Consider the following 27,951-nt stretch of genomic DNA (forward strand, 5'->3'; position numbering starts at 1 on the left):
CACTAGAAGCCTCGGTTTAAGATTGTTCGGTTTAAGATTGTTTGAGTATCCTCCTTTGTTGATCTAGTTTAATTACTTTATAATCTTAATTTTTCACCCAAAAAAATATAATTTAACAAATTAAATAAAGTCTCTTATTAATTTAATTTCCATATATTTTTTTTATATTGTTCAGAGATTTTAATTCAATTTATAATTTTTTTTTGCAGTTTATAAATTTTAATTCAATTTATAATTTTTAATATGTGCTTATATAGAAAATTTAAATTAATAGTTGATAATAATTAAATTATTTATTAAATATTTTTAATCAATATTTCTTATATGGTACTGTCAAAACCGTTTTTTGAAAACAAAAATTTTGGTTGTCGACTTAGAAAAACAAAAACTGGAGTCGCCACCGATCCTTTATTAAGGTGTGACCGGCCCACCTTAAAAAATGATTTTGGTCTACAAATTTTGAGAAAATAGGTTCGGGAGTTCAGTTACGCACGAGGAAGAATTAGCACCCTCGTAACGCCCAAAATCGGTACCAAATTGATTCTGTAATGTCTTGGTGTCGAAAATTTGAAAAGATTTTAAAAGAGAACTTTTAACTCGTGAATGAATTAAAACGATAAGACATTCTTATTTCAAAGAAATAAAACACTACACCCAGTGAGTTAGGGCACAATATTTTTAAATCTTCAAAATACCCGAATATTGCCTTTTACTTTTGAAAATTCTTATTTCAAGAAGTCAAAATATCAGGACCAGTAAGTTAGGACCCAACATTTTTGAACTCCCAAGAATAAGCTTTTATTTAAAATTTGCGAATTTAATGCAAAATGAATACTTAGCGTTCTAAATTCATCGAAGAATAATCGCAATCCAGTAAGTTAGGACACGGTCTTTCTCGAGAATCATGAACGCCAAATACCTTGAAAACTTATAAAATATGATGATTTTGACAAAACCAAAATATATTTCCCGAAAGGTATGTTAAAGTTAATGTATAGTGTGAAACAGAACTTTAATTTAAGACCAATATGAATAAATATTTACAAATATATATATATATATATATAAGTACAATATACAAGTAAATTTGTAAACAAAAACGAAGGAATGAAATACATCAAACCAAAAAACTAATAAAAAAATGCATGTATATATGTATATGAAAATCATGAAAATAAAATAAAGATAAAAAATGTATATGTGTATATATTTACGAAATAAAAATGTATAAGCATATATGTATTGGTAAAACATGAAAATATGTATATGTAAATTAAAATACTTATATATTTGTATGATATGTACATAAAAAAATGGAACAGAATAGTAAAAATATTTATAAAATGCATATATATATTATAAAAAACATGCAAGTATACTAGATAAAAAAAACATGCATATATATGTATTAAATAAAAGAACGTCGCATGTATGAATAAATAATAATAATAATAATAAAACATATTTATAATAAAAAAATTGAACTTAAAAAGGAAAAAAATGGGTAAATTCGAAAATAAATAAAAAAGGACAAACTTGAACACGCGAATAACTATGGGGGACTAAAAGGGAAATTAATCCCACCCTCCAAAACACTGCGCAGCGAGGGGCCAAATTGGAACGGAAATAAAATATGCGGCTAATTTTAAAAAATAACAAAATGAGTTTAATTGAAGTGCGTCGCAAAAAGGGGGGACTAATAGCGCAAATCTCCCATTTAGGTTGATATGCGCGGACCCCCTTCCCCAATACCCAAACGGCGCCGTTTCACTAATACAATTTAAAACAATTTTTTTTTTAAAGTTTCATTTGTAGCATAGAGAAAAGAAGAAAAAAAACAAAAAGAGAGCAAAAGCTCTGCTTGGGTTTCTTCTTAACCCCTCTTGCGCCGCCGTTCGCCTGTGCCAACGCTCCGATCGCGACGGAGATGGCCACAATCCGGCGTCCTCGACGAAAGAGGTAAGATCCCCCTTTCCCTTTTGTATTATTTATTTAAAGAACAAAATAAAAAAATAGAATATATAAAAAACGATTCACCTTAAAAAAACTGATATTTACTCTCTGTTTTTCTATTGATTTTTCAATCCCCCCCTTACAGTGCCTGAGATTGGCCTTTTTATAGTCGAAAATGGAAAAGAAAAAGAAATAAATAAAATAAAATCCCACCAAATCTATTCTGTTATTTGTTGGCATTATATTGCCCGATTTTTGCTATCTTGTTTGGCTTCCTTTTCTTTATTTGTTGTTTGCTGTTGCAGGTACAAACGTGGCATACGGAACGGCACACGCTGGGGAGGGTCGTGCTGTGACATTTACGGCGGTGAGTGTGCAGACGGAGGCGCGCAAAGAGGTAGCAGTTGCGGCGCCAAACTGCTGGTGGCTGCTTTAGGGTTTCTGCTAATGTTTTCTTTTTGGGCTGAGTTTTGGGTTAATGTTTGGGCTAGGTTAATTTGGGATTTAGGCTGTTAATTGGGCCTGTTTATTGGTTTGGGCCCGGGCATATTTGGGCTTGTACAGCTGCCCCTCTTTGCTCGTTGTCGTGTAACGGGAACAGAGCAAAGACTACAAGACCCAATTGTGCCTGGTCTTACTGAGCCTCAACTCCTTCAATGCTTCTCTTCTTCAAGTAGCCTCGTTCCATCCCACTACATCTTCAGAGGTATAGGAACTGGTGCTTCAATCTACTCCACTGAAATGTCGAAGAGATAGAATTCATACATTGTAGCTTCTCAAAAAGAATAAAATTTGCTATCTTTAATCTGTTCCACTGCAACTTAAGGGAGATAACACTTGTAGCTTCAATTTGTTCTGCTACAACTTAAAGATAAGTCTGATGCGATCTGCTCTACTGCAACTTCAGAGAGATAAGATCTGTGGTCTTAATCCACTCCATTGCAACTTCAAGGAGATCGGATTGGTTATTTATGTCTGCTCCACTGCAACTTCAAGGAGATAAGACTTATATCTTCGATCTACTTCACACTAATACATGAAGACAAGACTTGCTATCTTTGATCTACTTCACGCCAATACATGAAGACAAGATCGGCTTTCTTTGATCTACTTCATGCCAATACATGAAGACAAGATCCGTTTTCTTCAATCTACTTCGCCACCAGTATGGGAAGACAAGATCTGCTATTTTTGATCTACTTCACGCCAATACATGAGGACAAGATCTGCTTTCTTCGATCTACTTCATGCCAATACATGAAGACAAGATCTGTTTTCTTCAATCTACTTCGCCACCAGTATGGGAAGACAAGATCTGCTATTTTTTATCTACTTCACGCCAATACATGAAGACAAGATCTGCTTTCTTCGATCCACTTCACGTCAATCCATGAAGGCAAGATCTGTTTTCTTCAATCTACTTCGCCACCAGTATGGGAAGACAAGATCTGCTATTTCTGATCTACTTCACGCCAATACATGAAGACAAGATCTGCTTTCTTCGATCCACTTCACGCCAATCCATGAAGACAAGATCTGCTATCTTTGCAACCTGCTCCACTGTAACTCAGGGAGATAAGGCTTTTATGATTTCACCAATCTGTTCTCTGTGGAACATGACCTGCATGATTTATTTTATGAACCTAATTATGCCTAGTGAATAGGATGTCATGATCAAATGAATCAAATGCTCCTAACTAGACATGTATGAAAGACATTTGAATGAATGTAGAATGTCATGAAAATGATATTTTAACGCTTGTACTATAGCGCCTTTATGCTCGGCTGGCGAACTCAATAAGCACTTGACCAAATTGCCCTCATGGTAAACCTCCAAGTTTGATCCACTGGGATGCAAAATTTGTACCATCTTTCTCCTGTTGTAACCCAAGAGTAAAAAGATTTGGCCTTTTCTCAGTCCTCTATTATCATAATTCAAGGATACACGATGTGGAACTTTTTGGCCTCTTACACCATTCCCAGGGTGTTGTACCAAATGCTCATGCACAAATGAAGAAATCTTGTCCAAGAACAACTTCTTCTTATTACTCGGTGATCATTGCTTGCTTGTTCATTGAAGCTTTGTCACCAACACGACATCTTGCCATTTTGTTAAATTAATACTTTAGACAAGAAAATTCAAAGGGATAGTCTTAATTTAGACTCTTCTTTATCAGATTTCCAACCTGGTGCATTCTAAACAATAGTCCTGTTTGAGGTTCCTATATTATTTAGAAGCTTCTAGAGTAATATGCAAAACTTCCCTTGTGAAAGTTTTATTGGTCCATTAATTATTATTCTAATGCAACACACTTGCAAATAGAACAAAATGATGGATAAAATTGAATTGGTTCTGAGCATAGCTCGAAATGAAATAAATTATCAAAGATGATAAAGATGGATAACAAAGACATTGGTTCAGGAATGCGTATTTTTGGAAATAAATGAAGCGTTCCAAGCATAACAAAGTATAAGGATTAGGTGCCCCAGATATCGCAGCTTGAACTTCTCTGTACAGACTTTCTGAAGACCATTCTGAGTTTAACACGTGTTTAGGAGATCTATAGTACTTCGTCGATGCTCCAGGATGTCGCCTACCCTTTCCTGTTGATTCAGGTATAGCAAGACCACTGCATGCCCCATTCTGGTCATATTTGAGCTGCTCTCAACTTCAAGCGCCATTTTGATCAACATTTGAGCCGCCATTTTTGGGTTTTCAACTCAAATCCCCTTTGGTCTAAGGTGCCCTTTGCGGGTTTTCACCTTGGCCTCTCCATTTCTCCTTTTTTTTTCCATTCTTTCAGATTTTTTCTGTCAAATTATTCATTCATTCATTCATATTATTCATATATTCTTTAGTATATTCTTTGGTACCTACTATGGGTCCCCAGATATCAATGGCATGAGTGACGCTGCTGCAGACTCAGAATCTCCTTTTGTGCCCTAACTCACTGGGTGTGGTGTTTTATTTCTTTGAAATAAGAATGTCTTATCGTTTTAATTCATTCACGAGTTAAAAGTTCTCTTTTAAAATCTTTTCAAATTTTCGACACCAAGACATTACAGAATCAATTTGGTACCGATTTTGGGCGTTACGAGGGTGCTAACCCTTCCTCGTGCGTAACTGAACTCCCGAACCTATTTTCTCAAAATTCGTAGACCAAAATCATTTTTTAAGGTGGGCCGGTCATACCTTAATAAAGGATCGGTGGCGACTCCAGTTTTTGTTTTTTTAAGTCGACAACCAAAATTTTTGTTTTCAAAAAACGGTTTCGATGACTTGGCGACTCACTGGGAGGGTCGTCTTGCGACATTTACTGGTGGTGAGTGTAATGTGAGAGGCGTAAAGAGGTAAATATTCTTGGCGTAAGCCGCTGGTGGTCGCTTTAGGGTTTCTGCTAATATTTTCTTTTTGGGCTGAGTTTTGGGTTAATGTTTGGGCTAGGTTAATTTGGGTTTGGGCTGTTAATTGGGCCTGTTTATTGGTTTGGGCCCGAGCATATTTGGGCTTGTACAGGTATGATTAATAGAATAGTTGATAATGACTAAATTCTTTATTTAATGAATTTATTTAATATTTGGTATATGGTATGGTTTAATTTAACATTTTAAATAAAACAGAAATAAAATCTCTTTTTTGAGATTATCCACATTGAATACTAAATTGTAGGATATAATAAAATTTTACTTCTTAAATATACATGTATTAAAATTAGGTTATTGGAGCATCATGTGAAAAGTATAATAGTCAAGGGTGTTTCCCGTCTCAGGTATGACTTGAATTCAAGTTGCGTTAGTTACGTTTATTATTCAGACTTTACCCTATTATTGTAATTTACAAGAAAATTAAATTAAATTATTAGTATGGAATACAAAATTTTAGCATATAACGAATTTACTCATCTTATATATACATATATTAAAACCAAAGCCTAAAATTTTGACACATTCATGTCTCGAAATTTCGCCATCTTTAATTCCATGTATTTAATTATTTTTATTTTAAAATTCTAAATATCATATATATATATTATATATATTACTTTTAATGCCTTTTGTCAATACAACTATTACATTATAAAATAAAATAAAATAAAAGATCCAAAATATCAAATATAATATATTATACATTATATGCCAAGAAATATATTTTACATCTTATGCAATTAAATTGAAATTTTAAGTCCCTAATAAACTTTCTTTTCTTTCTTTTTTTGTTAACAATTAAATTAAGTTTCTTAAATCTAAATTAAATAACTTATTTTGGACTTTTTAGAATATTTGCATTAATCATATCATTTGAATTATGAGAATTTACTTAAATCTATTTATGCAAGAATGAAAATAATTTTATTGTGAATATATAAAATTAAGGTAAACTATATACATGGTCACTCAATTATACTTGTGTTTCTATTTTGATTACTTAATTTTAAAATTTTTAATTTAAGCATTAAACTTTTATTTGTTCCTATTTTGATCATTTACCGTTAAATTGATAATGAAATAATTATGTGACCTTTTTAACTGGTATAATAACACATTTTCTATAATACTTACATATCCTATCAATTTAATCCCAATTCTAAATAATTCAATAATTTAACCCTTTATATTAACAAATTCTATCAATTTGACCTCAAACTTCCTAGCCATAACTTTCAACTTTTAAAATAAAAACATTCCACGTCCATAAATTTGTGAAACCTAAAAAAAAAAAATTTATTTCATCGCATATACGGATAGTGAAATTAAAAGTTTAATTTCTTTTAAGTGAGGTTTTTTTAAAAATATCACATGTTTAATTTACTTTTTAATTTTTTGTTTTAATAAATGTATTTATATAATTATCTTTTTATCTCGATGAAATACTAAATTCGTACTTTTATTTTATTATTGTTTTTAAAATTTTTAAAATTTTAATAATTTTTTCATTGAACGATATGATCCAATTTAATAAAAACATTGGATTGAAATAGCTTTTTTTAACAGAGATAATGACAAAACTCACCCAAAATGGTTATGAAATTATAGTTTTAATACCTGATTCAATCAAAATATAATTTAGGTACCTAACTCAAAAAGATAAAACAATATAGTTTAAGGACTGCATATTGAATTAAACCTTAAAACAAATTATCTCTTTTTTTAAAAAAATTTTAAAACTATTTATTTCTTAATTTTTAAAGAGAGGAATGAAAGCTTGGACTTGTCATTTGATTTGCCACTTTCCTCGTGCAAATTGCGTTGTTGAATGAGGGAAATATCAGACAGACGACAGAGAAGAGACCAGAATAGATATAGTTCATGCATCTATGTCGTGTTCGTGTTCTGGCAACTTTTGTTTATCTTGTCGGTTTCATGTATATGATTATGCCTGATTTTACTAGGGAATGCCACACACACATATATATATATATACACACATGTATATACGTATATGTTCCCTTGTTATGATTGTGCCCCCAATATTCTTTCAACTCATGCATAGACAGGATTTGAAAGACCAAAAGGAAAAAGAAATCAATTGGCCAACACTCATTCAGAAATCATATTTAAGGAATCCATACCTTATAAAATTTTGATTCCCCGGAATATTGTAGTGCCTCAAAAATTTAGGCTCACTTAACTCTCTGACCCGATCGAGTATTAAGCGCTCGAAAAGAACAAGCAGCCCCCAGTCTTTTTTACCAACGAGCAGAGCAGCTTGATGAAACTTGTTTTCATGGTATACAAAATTAGCCATGACATCTGATGTGTATCTCCACGGTAACCTTAACTTTAATTGATGTAGCAGCTCTCCTTCTGAGCTCTACTTGATTTTGATTCGAAAAAACACCCAAATACTTACTTCCGAACATCACACCACGAAGCAGCTTGCTTTTCACTTGCTTTGTAATATAGCATCTTCTGTACGTAAAACATCATGTATCCTTGTGCAGCAAGTACGATGCTCTCGTTAACTCGAGTAATCCATGCATCATCGCACTTGTACCAGTGGTTACTTAATCGCAAATACGTCACGTAATGGCCGGCATCTAATTTACCTGTGTGTGTGACAACAGCAAACAACTCGAATTCAGATGATACTTCATTGCATGCATCTTGTTCATCTCCACCGAAAGGGAAGATCCTGTTTCCAAATCGACTCCTCAAAATGGAAGATGAGAGATAAGGAGCCATGTCTAACGAAAATGGGAACTGCAGATACCGGTCAACCTTCCTCGACATCCTTCGTATTGAAGAATGCTCGAATCTTTTGATGTGAAAGCACGAAACCAATGGAAGCTTTCTTATGGACATCTGCTTAAGGGATTCTTGTCTCACCTGACACTTTTGGCAGAAAAATTTCTGATCAGAACCCAACTTCTCAGCTCTAGTAAATCTTTCTAAGCAACCCTTTAAAGTAGATATCCCACAATTTTGACTTGAACCCATGCAATCTGCCTCAACATTGCAAGAATTGTTGCTTTTTGCCAATGAAGATTTCCCGGAAACCCCTTGGTTTGGCTCCAAGTCCAGAGAAATGTCTAGACACGGGTCATATGTCGTGGATGTGAAACCACAAGCCATACACATGACATCAGATCGCAGAATACCAGAAAATACTCTATGTGCAATGCAACAATCTCCAGTGCCTGCATCATCAAGTAATCGGGTTAAGAAAATATCCGATATAGGAGATACATAGTCATTAAAAAATTATCCATTTATGAAGAATGGCATCACAAGCATCTAAAACTAGCTCTACGTTTCAGATAAACAACTAGTTATTCAGACATGCCTTCAAATTTTAATAGCTCAAGCTGATTAGCTCCTAGTGAGTGTCAAAAACAAAGAGAAACATGCTTCTACAAAATTTAAACAAGCCTAAATTTCGATTGAAATTGAACGCAACTGCAACTCAGATGCTAACTTTCCACTAGAGTTATAGCAAAGAAAAAAAACCCTTTTGGTCTTCATTTACCAGAACTAGGACAGAGAAGCTAGTTCCACACTTGCATTGACCAGAGAAAGGCGGTGATATAAAAAGTTTAAATGCAAAATCATTGCAGCTCAACTATCGCTCAATGACAACTTATGGTTAGAGTTTGTCTGTTTATATTTAACTTCGAGTTTCCAGGCAGAAGATCGCTTCTCAACACACATGAAGACATTTTAGGCTTTATAAACACTACCAGAAAATAGCGAGAAAGAAAAGGAGGAGTAAGAGGTAGAGAAATGGATTAAGTTGGGATAACCTTGTAGACAACTTAATCAAGTTCAAAAGAACCTGGGGTTCTTCCCATCCAAGGCGATTGAAGGAAGTTTATTTAGAAACAAGATGATCCAAAAAACAAAAATGCCTTTGATGCACATTGTAAAACTAAAGCAACTCTCTCCTTTTTCTGAGACAAGGATCAACTTTGTCCAACGAAGAGATCCTATACATGGTTAAGGGGGAGTAAAATGAGAATTAGGTGAGGTGAGAAATTCCTATGATCAAATCAAGTGGGCTAAGGAAGGTTGACTTACTGGAGTAAAGTAGTTGACATCATCAAGCCTGCAGTACTAAATCTGAGAGCACGTGTCAACAACTAGGGCAAGAAAGAAGGGACCTAAACTCACACCCTGCAGTTAAATATCGGAGTTACTTCTTAATCTTTAGCAAAATCTTTGATGATGTCGATTAAAAATATAAATGCTAAAAACAGTAAAGTGAGGGATAGACAGACAGTAGATGCTCATTTGCCCAACATGATTTCTTCATTCAACTCACTTCTTATAGTGATCTATTCTAGTTAGTTAACTAAATTGCTCTTATCTGGATTCGATCAGCCTCTTGGTAACTATAAATTTTGGCCACTAAAACAAATAGGAGCAGACAACCCCATTGTTTGCACAGAGTTAATGAAAATTGCTAACCAAATCCATCAATCTAAAACCGATTATAGACAAAATGGATACCGGGGCATGTCAGCATGAATACATTATTACTACACAATCAAAGTCAATATTTGATGTACTACACTTCCAAACATTCATATTATTTGATCAAATGCAAAAGATAACAGTACCCTTCTAGAAGAAACACCCTTTGAAGAAACTGACAAACATGTACCTAACACATAGATCAGCAATTACAGAACAAATGTAGATGTGGACCCAGAAACAAATTCCTTAGATTTAGGAGATTCTTCAATCTAAAGATTTACTTTATATGGGAACTCCAAGCATAGGACATATTCAAATTACTAAGCATTTAAATATATTCTACAAATGTAACTCGAAGTCACTACAACAATCTAACACAGTAAGAGAGATAGTCACCTGGACTGTGTGTCTTCCTTTTTTCCTTAGCCACCTTTTCATGGATTCCATCAAGCATGGAAATGAAGAATTCATGTGCGTCCTGCTGCTCGTAACTCGCCAAATTTGCTGCATGCTGCCACCAACTGCAAAAACCTCATCAAATTAGCCCCACACCTTTCTTTTTACCTCAAAAGCAAATATTAACAGCTTACACAACATCAATATAGTGAAGAAAAGAAGGGGGGAAATCAACTTTTTGATTGAAAATTAACCTGTGCAAGAACTTAGCTGGACTATAAGGAGTACGATCCCCCGAGAAAACAGCCGAAAACATGGCGTCCATGTCGCAAGACAAACAGAATCTTGAATTTTTGGAACCATTGAGGGTGGAGCCATTTTTTTGCTGACAATAATATCTATTATGCCGATCGCTCAAGAAATAGTTTCGCAATGGTGGCGTATGGAGCAATGCTTGTAAAACCGAATTCATAAAGCACGTATTCCCCAAATTATTCAATCCGCGTAATCCCCAAGGTAATTCTGTCGATGAAATCAATGAACCATTGGTGGCGTCGTGGAGAGGAATCGAATGGTTTTCGATTATGGCGTTTTCTCTTGAATTTGGAGCCCACAAGCTATAATCTACTCGACGGCGCTTTCGGAGGTTATCCGGTTGAGATCCCGTGGCTTTGCATTGAGTTACGGTGGATCCAGAAGTGGAGGTGGTGGAGGTGATGGTTTGAGCGACTACAGCGGCGTCAAAGTCGCGATCGTAGACCTGGTCACGGCACGCGCAGCAAAACAGCTCAGCTCGGTCGACATCAACAGCGATCTCGTGGCCGGGGACTGAAAGCGCGTGAGCCGACGCGTGAGAATGAAGTGGAGGCGCGTGACAGAACACGGCGGCGCAGGCGACGCAAGCGTAGAGCCTTGGACGGGAGGATTCGTCGCAAGTGCCGCACCGGGGCACCTCGAAGGGTTCCCTCCGTATGGCGGCGCGACCACCGGGCGGCTTGACACGGATACAGTCCTGGAGGGCGCGAAACGGATTGGAGCCGTTGCGGTAGCAGAAGTCGAGGAGGTGGGGACACGGCTGAGGCGAAACCCGGCCGCTGATCTTGGAGGACATTGTGGTGGCGGGAGATGGAGATCGTGTTGGAAAGGGAAACCCTAGATATGAAGGACATAAGGGTCATGGATCTAGAAAGAGAAGATCAACGGCAGAGATTGACTGAATGAGAGTGAGGGAACATGGAGGTTGATGAAGACGAATGTCACCTTTATTCAAGTTTTCCTCGGATTTTTTAATACTCCAATTTTTTTTATATATTTCTTAATTTCTTTCAAATATTAAATTAATTAAATTATAAAATATCTATATTTAAGCATGTTCGAACCTTTAAATCATTGTAATAAAAATAATATCAGTCGAGTTTGTCGAGTCTTAATTTAATTGGCATCGATATTATTGTTAATGTAGAAAATGTAAATTCGAGTGTATTAAAGCACATTATTCGAAAATAATTATGGGTAGTTGTAGACATTATATAAAAACAAATATTATAATAAAAGTGAATTTTTGTGTTTTGTGTTTTCATTATATTTTTATTTCAATACCAAAAAAATTAAAATGATTATTCAAAATTTTCTATTATGTTTTTAGTCTTTATTAAGGAAATTAAAGAAATGTGGCATTTTGTAAACCGTTATATTGAGAATCTAACGTGTGGAAGATTAATTGCTTGCCCACCAATATTGGTTCCTTTCTTTGTTTTTCCTCTTTTTCGATTAAAGTAATTAAATATAATATAAAACATTATTAAAATGTTAATATTATAGACCAATGCCAATACTTTTTGCACTTAAATCATTTTTTAATCTTTTAGTTTTACTAAAATAAACTCTTAAACCATTGAATTACAGGAAAAAAAATTGCAAATTTTTTAATGATTTTGTTAATTAGCAAAAGTGTGATGGGCCATGTTCACGGGCTTGACTAAATTTGTTTTCTTGGTTTGGCCCATGGGCTCAAATAAATACTTATTAAATAATTAAAAATTATATTTATCTATTTTATAGTAATTGAATAAATTTTATTTTAAATTATTTCATAATAAATCAGGTCTATCTAACCTAGATTTCAAAAAAATTATCCGAAATTTCATCAAAATAGACGAAAAATGCAATTTTAGATTAACTCAAAAACTTCATATTACTATTTAAAAAATGATAATATATATAACTTTTATCTTAATATCTATAAATTTTTATAATTAAATTTAATAAAAACAAAATTTTAAAAACATTTATTTAAATTTGGGTTAAAACGACCAGATGACAAAAAACATTGTTCAAATCCGACCTAAATCGAAGCAGTCGACCTAAATCTTGGTATGTTGGTTATGGTTAATTGAAGTCTTTTAATTTTTTAATTGAATAAAAAAATTGTATTTTAGCCTTCTTAAAATTTCAATAATTTAAATTAAATTTTTAACACAAATTTATTAATTTGGTATCTAAAATTTTATAAGTAAGAATTTAAATTTAAATTTAAATTTTATAAATAAAGAAAATATTTATAGAAGAGATTTGGTTTCGTTTAAAACTTTTACCTAATTTTAACTATTAAATACCAAAAACTATGTATGTCAAGGAAAATCATTGCTGGAGTAATAAATAAATGAAAAAGAAACATTGTAGTCGTTGGAATTTAGAGTTTGTACATTGTGGGGTTAGGATTGGATAAAATTTTAGTTTCGATTTATAGATTTGGGTTCGGTCTAAAAAATGAGTTTAAATTTTTATCCAAATTTAATTTAGATTATAGATGTTAAATTTGGGTCCGACTCAAATCGTATTAATTTTTTTAAAATTATTTTATTATATAAAACAAATTTAAAAATATTATATATCAAATACACTAAAAATATTAAAACAAATATTTTTCAATAACTTTTAAAAATACATGTATTCGGGTTGGACCGAATCCAGGCCCGGACCCAAAAAAATTTACTCAAGACTCGACCCATTTAGTTAACAATCCTCATTTTTTGTCTAAATCCTTCGATTTTTTGAATAAATTTTCAAACCTAACCTAATCCATTAGAGAGTGATACAAAAGCATTCATTATTCTTGATCTTTCCGTAAAAGGAAAGGATAAAGGGTACATTGTTATTGACCCACCATCAAAGCATCAACTACTACCACGTCATTATCTTACGTTCATAACTAAAAATGGATTTAGTTTAAAACTAAATTATAAAAAAAAATTAATTTTATTGGTTTAATAATTTTCTTTTATCAATCTTAGTCGTAGTAGTTTAATTGTTCAATTTAATCCATCCAAATAACTCGTGATAAATTTGTGTAAGTTTAAAGTTATTGACATAAAGTTCAATATTTAATCTTTATGTTTATATTTTTTCCTTTAGAATATAATTGCTTGCTTGCACAAAAGAAATAGATAAATATCAAATTTATTTTTTAGTGATCCAATGCACAATTTTATCGAGCCTCAATTTTTAGTTTAACGGCACCTAGTGTTCATCTCAAAAATTTATATTCAAATAATCAATAAAATTTATATATAATAAGACTCGAATTTAAGTACTGAAAATCATACGCGTCATTGGCTTGAACCTAAAAGCAAGCTTAGAACAAATTTCATTCCAAACAGATCACAAATTTGAGCAGAGAATGCCATTTTCATGTAGAAAAGAAAACAAAAAAACATGTAACATTGCAACATAACAGCTTACAACAATTCAACTTTGACATTAATCTAACGAACCCCCAGAGTTTGTTTTTTAAAAACTTTGCAGCTCTTTCATGGTGACAAACCTGAGGCCAAAGAATGATGCTATAACAGTACAGCTTAGCTACACAGATCTTGGTCGAAGATATTTAGATGTTCTATACATATAAGTATTAAATAAGGCTTGTGAATGATGATGTCAAGACATAAGGAATATTGGCAAGAGGCCCTCTTTGCAAGGCTAGCTCATGGATGTCCTTTACAATATCAAATACAGCCTCTGGTTGTGCTAGTTTTAGAGCATTCTCCGACATCCTCTTCAGCTCATCTGTCTTTGTACTGAACCATTCGGCCACAATTCTAGCTGTTTCCGACGAACTTCGGGTGAAAACCCCAGCTCCGTTGTCGACTACATATGGTACATTCCCCTTTTCCTGCAATCACCAAAAACAAGAAGCCATTGAAGCTCATGAATAATGCAGTGTTATTAGTAGAAAAGATTGTGTCATTTAAACCTGTCCTGGAATGTAGTCATTGAGAACAATAGGCAGCCCTGTAATCAAAGCCTCTGCAATGGTACCGGGACCCGCCTGTAATTCAAATAGATAAGATCAATCTATGTATATAAATATAGACAGAGTTTCATATTGAAATTTCATGAACTTACTTTTGTGATTATGCAGTCACAAGCTCCCATCCATTTCTCCATTTGTGTCTCAAACCCTCTTACCTACAATAAGATTATGTTACTCGATCTCGGGTAAGTATCTGTCATGAGTACTTCGAAATAACAAAATGAAACTTACCTTCACCGGGATCTTCCATTCCTTCGATTCCAATGTCGAGGCAAGGCCTTTGTTCCGGCCGCATATGACGATCAATTGTCCTATCGGTTTCTCTTGATCTTTATCATACAATGATTCACCAAGAGCCTTTGCTGTTTCCTTAACAGGTCCCACTCCTTCACCTCCTCCCATTAGTAGAACAGCAGGCAAATCAGTATCCATTTCAAGCTCTTTTCTCAAGTCATCCTACAAAAAAAGAAACCAGAAAACCCCATTAAAGTAATCATATAGATGACATAACCAAGAATTTTTTTATGCCTAAGATCACTCACCTTGGAAAGAACAGCTCCTGCGAAAGAAGGCCAAATTGGCAAGCCGAAAACCCGAACCTGTGACTCTTCAAGACCATCATATAATGCTCTCTTGGCTACCTCATTTGAAGGGCAATAACATCTATTAACCCCTGGATGGAACCTGAACCAGTGCTTCCAATTCGTTAAAACATTAAAGAACTTAAAAAAGGTCTTTGTTTTGTCAAAAACTCACCATTTAGGGTGACAAGAGTTCAGATCTGTAATAACAGTGACAAAAACTACTTTCTTTTGAAGGCCTTGCCATTTAAGAACCCAGAGTGGAATGTGTTGCATTAATGGATGAACACTAATGATAATGTCTGGTTTGTACTCCATTAGGCCTGCCTCTACCTCCCTGCAAATGACCAATATTTGAGTTAATAAAACCCCATCTAAATGTTTAAAATCATGGTACTAAAGCATCATCACTTATGTGGACCTGTTCAGCTGATCAATTATGAGGAAGATGAAAAGTGATATAAAAAAGATAAAGGTACTTGGCATAATAAGCAGCAATGGCAGCAAGGTAGCAGCTATGTATCCATCTAGGAGAGGTACTATGAAAGGCAACTTTCCAGAGCTGTACATGTTTCACCATGAACTTGTAGGACCTCTCCATGTCATTCAATGGCCACCCAGTGTATTCTTTCCACACATCTTTCACAATTATCTGAAAAACCAAAAACATTTCATCCATAGATTAAAAACATTGGATTTAATATAAACTCAAGTTAATTTCAAATTATATATGGTCAAAGATAATGAATTGCTCTCAAATTTCAAATCTGGTTCTGTTGGTAGCTTATTATCTTGAGAGTTAAATGTCAGCTCAAATCTAATCAAGGGCGAAGTTAAAAATTTTTTCTTGAATGGCCGAAACTGAATTACATAATTTTATGAGAGTTAAGATGTAGTTTTACCAATTTATTAGCTTATAGCTTTATAATTTTCAAAGGATCAAATGAAAACTATTTTAGAGGTCCAAATGCAATTTTATCAGATATTAATTTATAATTTTATAAAATTTAAAGGGTCAAATATATAATTTTTCATTTTAAACATTATCAAATTGTAAACATAAATAACTGCTTTAATACCTTAAATTTTAAATATGTCATTTTCAAGAAAATGCTCTTATACTTTTTTAAACTAAGTGAGATTCAAGTTGTTCATGCAAAAAGTGTACACGTATTTATAATTTGATCACAGATTTAATATGCTACATGTCATATTACTTTTAATGATGGAATCTAAGGACCAATTTAAAATTTAAACAAAGTTGAGGACTTTCAATGCAATTAATCCAAAGTAATGAAATTTGAATTTGCAGGCAAGGATATTTGTTATAAGATACCATAATATTATAAAAAGATTAAAAAAGGGTTTTTACAAAATAATATAAAAAATAAAAAATTACCAAAATGTTATACATTTTTTATTTACCAAAATATATATAAATTTTTTCATTTACCAAAATATATAAAAAAAACCAAAAAAACAAAAAAAAAAAAAAAAAAAAAACACGGACCGATTTGATGGTTCCACAGGTCAAGGGAACACATTGGCATGCACCAAAGAAGGAACCCATTGGCGGCACCAAACAAGGGTTCCCTGTTGGCGGCACCAAACAAGGGTTCCCTGTTGGCGGCACCACTCATGTTATAAACACGAACTCTGTCCAGCTGAAACAAGAAAAATTAGAAGAAAAAGAAAAGAAAGAAGAGGTGCTGCGGAAAAAAAAAGAAAAAGAGAGAAAGAGAAGAGAAAAATCAGGTATTTTTTTAAAAATAATTGATTATGTTATTGTTATTGTTTTGTATAATTTGTATTTTTTTTGTTTTAGTTTAGTTATTAAGATTAAAATCAATAAAACTCAAATTAATAGTTTTAGTTAGGGTTTTATTATCAAAATATTACAAAAAAATAAAAATTTTATAGTATTATTATTATTATTATTATTATTATTATTATTATTATTATTATTATTATTATTATTATTAAGATGTTAGTTAGTATTATTGTTAGTAAAAATTAGTATTATTTTTGTAGTTAGTTATTAATAATTTTAGTTAGTATTATTTTGTATATAAAATTATTAATATTATTATTGTGTTAGTTATTAGGATTAGTGGTTAAATGGCTTTCATGTACAAAATTGAATATTGAAACATTAGTTTTTTTATTTAAGTTATTTATTTTATTATCCGTGCAAGATGTTTTACGAGATTTTGTTTATTTTTTGACAGATTAAATATTCAAGATGGATGCTAAGTTTTTTGTATGCGTTTATTTCGACGGAGTCATCTTAACAACAAGTGTTGGATGTGTATTTGAATGTCAGCAACAAATAGCAATGAGATTTAATAGAAATGTCTCGTTTGATGAAATGAAGGCAAGGATTAATGCAAAAATTTTAAGACGTTGTGGGAGAAGGATAGCAAAAATTTTCTACAAGTTTCTAGTTTCGACAAATCCAGTCAAATTCGTCGAAATGGAACTTGCAGACGACGAAGATGTTGAGACAATGGTCGATCTCTACTGTGGGAATGGGAGTGACAAGAATGCACCGATTCACTTATTTGCTGAGTTAGTCGGTATGGAGCAAAATGCATCTGATGAAGAAGACGGGGCTGAAGAACCGCGGATGGTGGCTCCAATATCATACGTTGATAGTGTGGGTCGCCGTGCACTCCCCGCACGGAAAATGAAAAGTGTGGGTCTCCAGGCGCCACCGCTCCACTAGCGTAGATATTAAATGAAAGCGCAATACGGTGTACTGGATCTGTGCTACGGACCCAAATCTGGCTAGCTCTAAGTACGGCATCAACCGTGCATCCAGAATATTCTTCAAAACACTCACACGGCCCCTTAAAACTCGGTACGAGTCCTGATAGTGTAAAATTACAGAAAAATTTTACGATAACATTATTTCTTTGTACGTCTATCCTTTTTAAATAAATAATAAATAATAATTCATACCGCGTTATTAACCGCATCAGATATGTGGCTTTTTTTGCTAATCAATGAAGTCATTGCGAAGCCTGCAAGTTGAAAAAAAAGTTAGTAAAAAACTCTTACTTCGGCCATTTGTTCGTATTTTTTTCTCCGCATTTTATTACTTTAAAAAATATCTTCATTTCTAATTTTATAATTTTACATAATGTTTTAAATTTATTAATTTAGTGTGTTTTTCAAATTAATTTACTGTAAAAAACCATTATCCCCGCCATTTACTCGTATTATTTAGTGTATTTAGTGTAAAATTAATTTATAAATTTCTTGTGTTTTTTTCCTTTTTTATTCTTTTTTGTTTTTACTTTTTTGAACTATTTTGGTAAATAATAAAAATTATATATATTTTGGTCAATAAAAAAGTTATAATATTTTGGTAATTTTTATTTTTATATTATTTTTATAAAACCCATAATAAAACATTACAAAAATAATAAAATATTTAAAAATTACCAAAATATTATATATATTTTTATTTACCAAAATAAAAAATTACTAAAATCGGGTTTTTATTTGGTGTAAGAAAAAATCCTTATCCCGCCATTTGCTCGTATTTTTTCCGATTTATATTTTCAATAAAAATATATTTATTTTTATTTTATTACTTTATATTATTTCATTACATTTTTTAAAATATTTGTATTAACTATTTCTCAATTTTTAAAAGTTAGAAATACACTATTATTTTGGCCATTTGTTCGTATTTTCTCTCCGCATTTTATTATTTTAAAAATATCGTAATTTTAAATTTTATAATTTTATACTTTTTCAGTGCATTATGTTTACAATTTATTAAAGATATAATTTTTTCGCATTTTCTTACTTTCGGTGAATATATAATTTTCGTTTTTTCTTTTCGTATTTTATGTTTTCTTAAATATATTTCTTTATCATTTTACTTTTAATGTTATTTTCCTAACAAAACTAATTTCAACATCCTAAGTCAATTTCATAAAAAATTCCTAATCAACATATAATGTACATACCATTAATTTTTTCATGCTAAATATATCTCAAAATTATATATCCTAAATAAATTAATAAAATACGTAAAATGTACTTAACATTATTTTTTAACACACAAATATTGCAAAAATCTTAAATTAATAATAATAATTGCCTTATTTTCTTTTTTTTTTTCCTTCCTTCATTCCCTCTTCTTCTTCTTTCTTTTTTTTTCCTCTTCTCCTTTCCTTTTCTTTCCTTATTTTTCTTTCTTTCCTCCCCTTTCCTTTTCTTTCCTTCTTTTTCCTTCTTTCCTCTCCTTTCCTTTTCCTTCTTTTTCTTTCTTCCTTTCTTTCTTCTTCTTCCCCTCTCCTTCTTCCCCCCACCAACCGACCACCCTTAATATTTAAGGTGGTGCCGTAACAAGGAATCCTTGTTTGGTGCCGCCAACAAGGTTTCCTTGTTTGGTGTCACAATGATGTTCCTTGACCAAGGGAACTGTCAAATCGGTCCAGATTTTTTTTTTGTTTTTTTGGTTTTTTTATATATTTTGGTAAATAAAAAAAATTATATATATTTTGGTAAATAAAAAAATGTATAACATTTTGGTTATTTTTTATTTTTTTATATTATTTTTGTAAAAAACCCTTAAAAAAAACATAGGAAAAAGCTATTAGAAAATGAAGGAAATTGTACCCTATATTCATCACCAAATTCAATACTGAAGGCGTCCCTGATAGCCTCAGCCGAAGCCCGATGACCACCGCCAGTATCACTCATCAGAATCAGCACATTCTTGGTTCTTTCAGATCCCATCTGCATCAACTGTACGGTCCCAACCCCATCATACTCCTCGTACTCATCATCATCGCTCTCGTAAGAACACCTCCTCTGATGGTTGCTGTCGCTGTCGCCGCCGCTGCTGCTCGAAGAAGAATTCCCGTAAACACTCTGCCATACTCTCTCCGTTATCGAAGCAACTTTCTTCGGTGACACTAAATTCGTCGCCATGGTCGCAATAGATACCGAGAAACTACAAAGAAGACCCTTTTTTTCAATGGCTTCTTAAGCACTGTCTGAACTATCCCTTTTCCCGCCACCGAAAAAGGAGGGATCAATGGATTTTTTTTTTTTTGACAGAGAAAATTTGATGACAGCTGAAAGAGCTTTTAATGGCGGAGTTTATAAGTTGGCAAAAATATTTGAAGGTTTTATTAAGGTGATGTTTGTTGGAAGGAAGTTATGAATTATTATTATTGCTTAAAATTTTTACGGTTGATCTTTTGATGCGTGGGGTTTTAAATCAATTCGTAACCGTCAGATTCGCATTTTGCATTCGAATGTTCGGTGTGATTATTCGAATCTCCGCTATACTCAAATGTTTTATTCTTTCGATTTAATGGTAATGTGCAATTTTTGGAAATTTTTATATTTTATATTTACATTTTGTTTAATAATCGAAATTAAATTATAATTTTTATGATAATAAAAATATAATTTTATCATTTTAATAATTTATATTTTATAATTTTTAAAAATTAAATTAAATTTGAGAATCGAAATGTAATTTTACATTTACTAATTTAAAATTCTAAAAAATTCAATCTTATTTTATATCATTTATATTTGTAATTATGATAAAAAATTTTCGGAAACAATCATTTCATTTAAGATAAAAAATGTTAACGTAATGATTTAAAACTTTTAAATGATTAAATTAAGAGAAATTAAAATATTTAAATTAAATATTATAAGACCATTAAAACCATATTTTAAATGTTATGGCTATCTTTACTCTTTAGTCTATGTTTTTTAAACCATTTTATTTTATTTAATAAAAAGAAATTTACATTTCAAATGTTTGTCATAAATTCAATATTGAATAATAATTTTTTGTATTTTTTCTAATATAATTTTTAAGTTTTAAGTTTTAAATATATTAAAGATTTCTATAATGTTTTGAAATTTTAATTTTAATTCTTATAATTTAATTTTGAGACATTGAGTTATTATATTTTTTATTTAAAATCTCGATCCTCTCTCTAAGTTTGCCATTAAAGTTAACGGTATCAAAGGTAAAATAATTTTTAATCCTCAATATTTACAATTTTTTTGTCAATTTGATCATTACCTTTTAGAAGTACATAAAAATTCTTAAAAATATTTTTATATATTTTAAATTAAAAATATAATAATTTAACAAAAACAAAAAATTTATGAAAAAATAAAAACTTTTTAAAATTTAAAGAATGAAAAATAAGAATGACTTTACAAATATAAAAATTCTAAAATTCAATGTTATCTATATTGGATTGGACAAACCAATCGGATGAAGATAAAAATAAGTTAACTCGCAAACTAATATAAACCGATTAAACTGGCTAAAATCAATTAAATTGATAATTGAACCTATTTTTATAATTTTTAATATATATGAAAATAAAATTTCATTTTTAAAAGCATACATATATGAAAATTTCAATACGTAATGGTTCGAGTTTATTCTCAATTTAGCATGTGTGTCAATTACTTCAGATTGGATAAGATATTTTTGTACAATAAAATACCATGTTTTATGATTACGAAAACAATGATATAAATTTAGCACCAGCGTAAAACCTCAAAACGCGACTTAAATTTAAGTCATATATGAGATTAGAGACGAAGTTAGAAAGTTTTTCTAGGAAGGGTTGAAATTAAATTGTAACTTTTATAGTAGTAAAAATGTAATTTTTTAAAAAAATAAATCAAACTTTTATTATTTTTAGGGGGTCAAAGTATAATTTTACCTTTACTAGTTTAGAATTTTAAAAATTTTAAATGACCTAAATGAAAAAATTTTCATTTTAGGGAGGCCGGGGCCCCTGCCAGTCCTCCCCTAGATACGCCTCTACCTGAGGCGATGAACACCCTGACCATAAGCATCATATATTTTTATTATTTTAATATTGTGATACATTTATTTATGATTACGAGGTTATTAAGAAATACACCATATAAGAAATTTATACATAAATTATTTAATTATAAAAATATATATTTGATTATCTCACACTAAAAACTTTATTTATAAATAATTTATATGGTTCTCATTTAGGTTTAAATTATGGAGTTCACGCCTTGTTAATGCGTCAACTCAAAAATAACTTTATATTAGTGTTAAATTATGTTTCACAGATAATAAGGATAAAAGGTTACTAAAATATATTTTATTAAAAATTCAAAATAATTAAATAAAATTATGGTTGAAATAATAAGATTAAAAATTAGAAAATGTTATACTACCGCATCTAAGTTATATATATAAAAATATGAAAAAATAAAAAATATTATAATAATATAATTTAAATTGCTAATAACCTCTTGATCTAGTGGCAAGTAGACTTGTCACTTGCCCATGGGTCGGGTCACATGGTCAATTCTTAAGGCCCGTCTGAAAAATAGGAGGAAATGAGTTTGGGTAAAAAAAAATGCTTATTTAGAAAATGGGTTGGGTCTCGTGTAAGGTTTTTTGGCTTAGGCCCAGCTCGAATTTGTAAAAAAAAAAATATTGTTGTTTTTGCTGTTGTTTTCTCATTGTTGTTATTATTTGGATATTGTATAATTCTTGTTATATTGTTAATTTTACCACTATTTTAGAAACGTTTGCTTGTTAAGTTGCACTTATATTAATGTTATTTAAGTATAAATTGTTTTTAAAAAAATTTATTTTCAATTGGTTGGGAGACATTTATTTTAATATTTTTGATGTATTGTATTTTTAAACTTTTTATATAAAAAATATTCTAATACGGGCGGACCGGGCTAGTTTAGGCAAAAGTTTAAGTTTACTTTTCAGGTTGACCTAGGCCTATCAATCGAGCCTAAAATTTTGTTAGGGCTCAGCCCGAACTCAACTCGACCCATGAACAACTTTAATGGCAAGAGTATTATGTTATAAGAATGGGAGTTTGAGCAACCCATTTCACACCCCAATTATATAAGAAGGAATAATATAATTTAAATTGTAAAAAAATATTATTTTAATTATTTCTGATAAAATACAAAATAATATACTCTAATCGATAAATCACATTGCATTATAAAAAATATATATAAATTCCAAATTTAGAAATAAAATTATTGAAAGATAATTGCCAACTCTAAATACGGACATCCATGAAAAAGATCTAATAGCCTACAAATTAATCATTCTAAATACGGTCCACAATTACGGTCTAATAGCCTACAAATTATCGGTATTTTTTTTTTTTGACTAATTAAAAAGATCGACCACAGTGGGAGTCGAACCCACGACCTTTTGATCCGAAGTCAAACGCGCTAATCCACTGCGCTATGCGGTCTTTTGATATTTGCTTATCAATATTTTAAAGACTTGTATTTAAAGCTTGTATTCCATGATAATAAAGCTGATAAATTATACGAGTGGTATGAAAAGTTATAAAATTGTCACCCAACTATTAGTAAACTTCTTTTTCAGTCATCCAATTATGAAAAGTTTCAAAATGATCACTCAAATATTCAATTTTGTCTTTTTTTGCTCACTAACAGGCTAATTTAAAATGAAAACATTAAAAAATCCAAGATAATTAAGTGACCGAAAAACAAATTTGAATGGTTAAGTAACCATTTTGTAACTTTTCATAGTTAAGGACCGAAAATTAAATTTACTAATAATTAAGCAACTATTTTGTAACTTTTAAAGTTGAATGATTACTTTACCCTAATAAAATAGACGAGATTAACCAAGTTTTTTTAAGATTTATTTTATAAATGCAAATAAAACATATTTTTATTACATAATATACCAAAATTTTAAAATAGTTGGAATTAATTAAACCGGCTTAAATCAATTTCAGTGGTTTTTTTTTTCTTTTTTGTTAAAGTTAATTTGGCCAGTTTAATCAATTTAGAGTTTTAAGGCAAAATTCTGCCTAAAAAAAAATAGCTAAAGCAAACGGCCTATTAAGAAAAACTATACTGCTGTTTCTTGCAAGAACAGCGAAAAGGTTTTTTAAGGTACAAAATGAGCATTTTTCAAGCATTAATGGCTGCCAACTAGAACATTAGCAATACAATTGCATGGTTAAGATCCTAGTCTGTAAAACTACAGCTTAGATCATAAACAAACATCCTATATTTATGCCCTAATTAACTTGTCTCCTATAGTTCTCGAAAATTAGTACGATAAAACATGTAGATATATGTACAATCACTTCTTTCCACTAGAAGAATCAAATTTGTGACGGTGAACTGGAACATAACGGACACCGCGGGTCACGCCTCTCCTCGAAACTCGTTCTCTTTTCCAAACAATCCACATGGTATACGTGGCCACAAACTAGAACTGCCACAACAGAGAATTCACCAGAAGCGAGGGTGTTCCCGAGAATATAAGGTTTCCGTCTCAAATGCTTTTGACATAAGCCACAAACCGCATTCACCTGGTCCGGCAATACTGCATCCATCACCAATGAAGTGGACCTAATTCTTTCCGGTCTGCCAAATGCTTTTTCCCCACCATCTGCAAAAGTTTGTAAACTGAAGTTAATGGCAGAGACTGGAAGTGAAAACGAGCAACATGAGTTTCTAAAATTTGCCAAGAGTTTCCTGATGTTAATATGCTATAGAATATATTCTAGGGATGAGACACTACAACCTGCACCTCGTCCAGACTCGGGTTTATATTGAGCAAACTTGAAAGATAATCTCTCATCATGTAAAGGACTAATCAAGCCACGAGAAGTTGTTGGATTTGAAAGGCTGCCGGAGTTTCGGCGGGAGTAGTGATGACCATAGTAATGGCGTGATCTTTTTAAGAATAACGAACGCCCAAGATTGTAATGGTGATGAGCAACAGAAGAGTTAGAATTAAGTAGCTTCATTGAACCATTTCCAACATCAATGCCAGCATCCAAATTTGAAGAATGCTAACAAAAGCATAAAAAGATATCAAAGGACTATCGGTTAAAAAAATAACGAAAAAACCATTGGAGAAGGAACGATTTTCGAAAATGAATGAGGAAAAGAACAAAACCTCTTTTGATAATAACGCTGTCCCCGGTGAGCACGGCATGTTCTCTGCAATACGCCACAAAAGGCACAATGTTTATTCACATTTAAATAGGGGAGACTTCTTAACTATTCCACAATATCAGATTATTAGCTGAAAATAGGCCAAATCTTCCATTGCATGAATATATTTCATGTACTAAGGCAAAGATAGTCCCCGAAATCTCATCTAATCTATGTTGCCGCAACTTTTCAATTTGCTTAAAGTACCCATATCCGACTTGTTCTCAAAAATGGGCATGACCCTTTAAGTACCCTTCAAATATATGAAAAAAACTTGGAAAAAACCAAACATACCCATGCCAGACACAAACCCGACACTCACACCTGAGTCCGAGTAACATAGCATCTAACCAAATCAAGGTAGAAGAACTACGTCAAACAGAAAATAAGGATAAGAATGCAGAAGAAAATGTAGCAAAGTATAAAAGAGTGATGCAAACAAATGGTACATTTTTGTTGATACAAGCGTTCAACTCTAGACAATATTTCATCTACTGAGACCAAGATAGATAATCACCAAAGCCTCATCTAACTTAACGTTGCGGCGACTTTTCGATTTTCTTAAAGTACCTGTATTCATCTCAGACATGGGGATTACCGTCTAAGTACATTCGGTAATAAGATATAGAACTCGAAATTGAAAAGCATACATGAGGTCCTAGATTTTTCCATTCAAAAAAGTCAGGCCACAAAATTTACAAAAATAATGTGTACATAATGTATAGACTATACAGAAGACGATAATAAGAATAAGATAGACGACAAAAACATTTAAGCCATTGCGAGTTGGCAACCTATATAATTCTATTAATCAACCTTGCAGGTAAATGTGAAGATTTGTTATTCATACCTATAATAACAGGCAAATTATGCAATGTTTATCAAGAGAATCATCTAGGTTTCATAATGGCGAGCAGGCCGATACAGATACAATCAAACTACTATACAAAGTGGCAAAGAAGCAAAACTAAGCATTGTGCTTAAAATCATTCTAGGGCAAAGTATCATACACTTGAAAGATTATTAGATATTTTTCCCCTTTTTCAATTCAATCTTTAATAACTAAATCATATGATTTTGCAGCCTATGTACTAGCAAAATAAACCTTTCTTTCCTCATCAAATTTCATAATGCACAAAAATCCCACAATTTTACTAAATAATTCATACAAAATATTGTGAAGAAAAACATCAACTACAAAGCATCCTCATTGTCAAATGAACAAAAAAGAATAGCTTCGACTTGCAATTTCAAGAAATTAAAACCCCACAAGAAGCAGAAATTTTTTATGTACTCCCCCACTAATTAACAAAGTGACCCAGATTCAATACAGATGAAAAAAATAAATTTGCAACAAACCTGAAAACCCCATTCCCTTTTCTTAAAAAGAAAGGGTAAACAAAATTTTACTTCTTTTTGCTCAAGGATTATAGCACCAATTTCTTACAAATTGGGCAACATTTTTCATGAATCAACTCTTTTACAAAAATAAAATTGGGTTGAAAAAAAGAGAACGAAATGGAAACGTACCCGAAGGAGAAGGGAGGTCGAGATTACGATGAAGTTGGGAACTTTTCTTTTTCTTTCCCATTATAATGAAATATGAAACGAAAAAAGAAAGAACCAAAATATAGTAAACTATCCAAAATTAAAAGACAAAAGAGTTTTTTTTGGGAGAGTGACGTTCTACGACCAACAATACAAATAACCCCATTTTTTTTTTCTTTTTTGTGTGTGGTTTTTTCAGAAAATAATAATAAAGGGGCTTCCTTTTTTCTGGAAATTTTGGGGGTTTGGGAAGTGTGAGGTGAGTTCAGGGTTTTTTTGTTTTACTCGGAGGTGAAATAATAGTATAATTCCCCCAGCTTCGCCCGATAAATCTCTTTATAATTTTTTCTTTTAGGTTAAAAAGTAAAATACAAAAATAGTCACTTTTGTTTGTTTCAGATTATATTTTAGTCACTTATGTTATTTTTCTGTTACAAAGTGGTCACTCTGCCGTTAAACTCCATTGCCTCCCTAACAACAATCCTACATGACAGTCCAAATAGGTTTTAAACGTCAACTTGGACGTCCAACTGGGATGAGAATAAGTTTTTAATTAAATAAATTTAATTAATTGAAACTTTTAAATTAATTATACCTTAAACTGAAAAAGAAAAATCGGTCGTCTCCTTTTTCTTTTAGTTTTTTTTTTTCCATTTTGACTAAAACATTTATTCTCATCCAAGTTGGCATTTAAAACCTATTTGGACTACCACGTGGGATTGCCGTTAGGAAGGTAATGGAGCTTAACGGGAAAGTGACTACTTTGTAACAAAACGATAACGTAAGTGACTAAAACGTAATATTTCAAACATAAATGACTAAACTGTAATCTGAGACAAATAAAAGTGACTATTTTTATAGTTTACCCTATGTTAAATATATCATAAGTTTATGTACTTTTTATAAAATAAAATCTAGTCCTTATATTTTTATTTTTAGGAACTTATTTCCTTCGCTTTTCAAATTTCAAAATTTAAGTTAAACTCTTAACATTATTAAAATTATTTTGTTAAATTCAAATTTAGTGCAAAGCTATTTCTTTTAATTACATTACTATCAAGTTTTTTTTTATTTCAGAATTTCACATCAACAAATTTAACCCAAAAAATAACAATGTTAACAATTGAACTCGAAATTTGAAATCGAAAAATAGACTAAATTCAATTTTATGAAAAGTACAGAGATCTATAACATATTTTAACCAATATTTTATAAATGATAAATGATTTAAAC

At 31.5% G+C, this 27,951-nt stretch overlaps 3 protein-coding genes and 1 non-coding gene across 5 annotated transcripts; all 4 read right to left on the reverse strand.

Annotated features, from left to right (window-relative positions):
- Window positions 1–7,384: 7,384 nt before the first annotated feature.
- On the reverse strand, window positions 7,385–11,542 carry LOC105783666 (ubiquitin C-terminal hydrolase 22). Its single transcript, XM_012609247.2, has 3 exons — window positions 10,518–11,542; window positions 10,264–10,388; window positions 7,385–8,591 (listed from the first exon to the last, which is right to left on the reverse strand). The coding sequence occupies exons 1-3, from the start codon at window positions 11,372–11,374 to the stop codon at window positions 7,801–7,803; spliced, it is 1,773 nt and encodes a 590-aa protein (XP_012464701.1). The 5' UTR covers window positions 11,375–11,542; the 3' UTR covers window positions 7,385–7,800.
- Window positions 11,543–13,886: 2,344 nt separating this feature from the next.
- Window positions 13,887–20,106, reverse strand: LOC105781160 (monogalactosyldiacylglycerol synthase 2, chloroplastic). Its single transcript, XM_012605718.2, has 8 exons — window positions 19,792–20,106; window positions 15,636–15,808; window positions 15,332–15,493; window positions 15,118–15,259; window positions 14,807–15,031; window positions 14,668–14,730; window positions 14,516–14,590; window positions 13,887–14,434 (listed from the first exon to the last, which is right to left on the reverse strand). The coding sequence occupies exons 1-8, from the start codon at window positions 20,104–20,106 to the stop codon at window positions 14,174–14,176; spliced, it is 1,416 nt and encodes a 471-aa protein (XP_012461172.1). The 3' UTR covers window positions 13,887–14,173.
- A 3,258-nt stretch (window positions 20,107–23,364) lies between these two features.
- TRNAR-UCG (transfer RNA arginine (anticodon UCG)) lies at window positions 23,365–23,438 on the reverse strand. Its single transcript has one exon. It is a non-coding gene; the product is annotated as a tRNA-Arg (tRNA).
- A 622-nt stretch (window positions 23,439–24,060) lies between these two features.
- Window positions 24,061–26,994, reverse strand: LOC105784020 (uncharacterized). Of its 2 annotated transcripts, none has more exons than XM_012609773.2 (4): window positions 26,701–26,994; window positions 25,133–25,176; window positions 24,761–25,025; window positions 24,061–24,619 (listed from the first exon to the last, which is right to left on the reverse strand). In XM_012609773.2, the coding sequence occupies exons 1-4, from the start codon at window positions 26,759–26,761 to the stop codon at window positions 24,330–24,332; spliced, it is 660 nt and encodes a 219-aa protein (XP_012465227.1). In that variant the 5' UTR covers window positions 26,762–26,994; the 3' UTR covers window positions 24,061–24,329. The 2 variants fall into 2 exon arrangements, with proteins under 2 accessions (XP_012465227.1, XP_012465226.1); XM_012609772.2 differs by having other exon boundaries at window positions 24,755–25,025; window positions 26,701–26,989.
- Between the last annotated feature and the right edge of the window lie 957 nt (window positions 26,995–27,951).

This window comes from Gossypium raimondii, chromosome 13 (genome assembly GCF_025698545.1).
Source record: "Gossypium raimondii isolate GPD5lz chromosome 13, ASM2569854v1, whole genome shotgun sequence".
NCBI lineage: Eukaryota > Viridiplantae > Streptophyta > Magnoliopsida > Malvales > Malvaceae > Gossypium > Gossypium raimondii.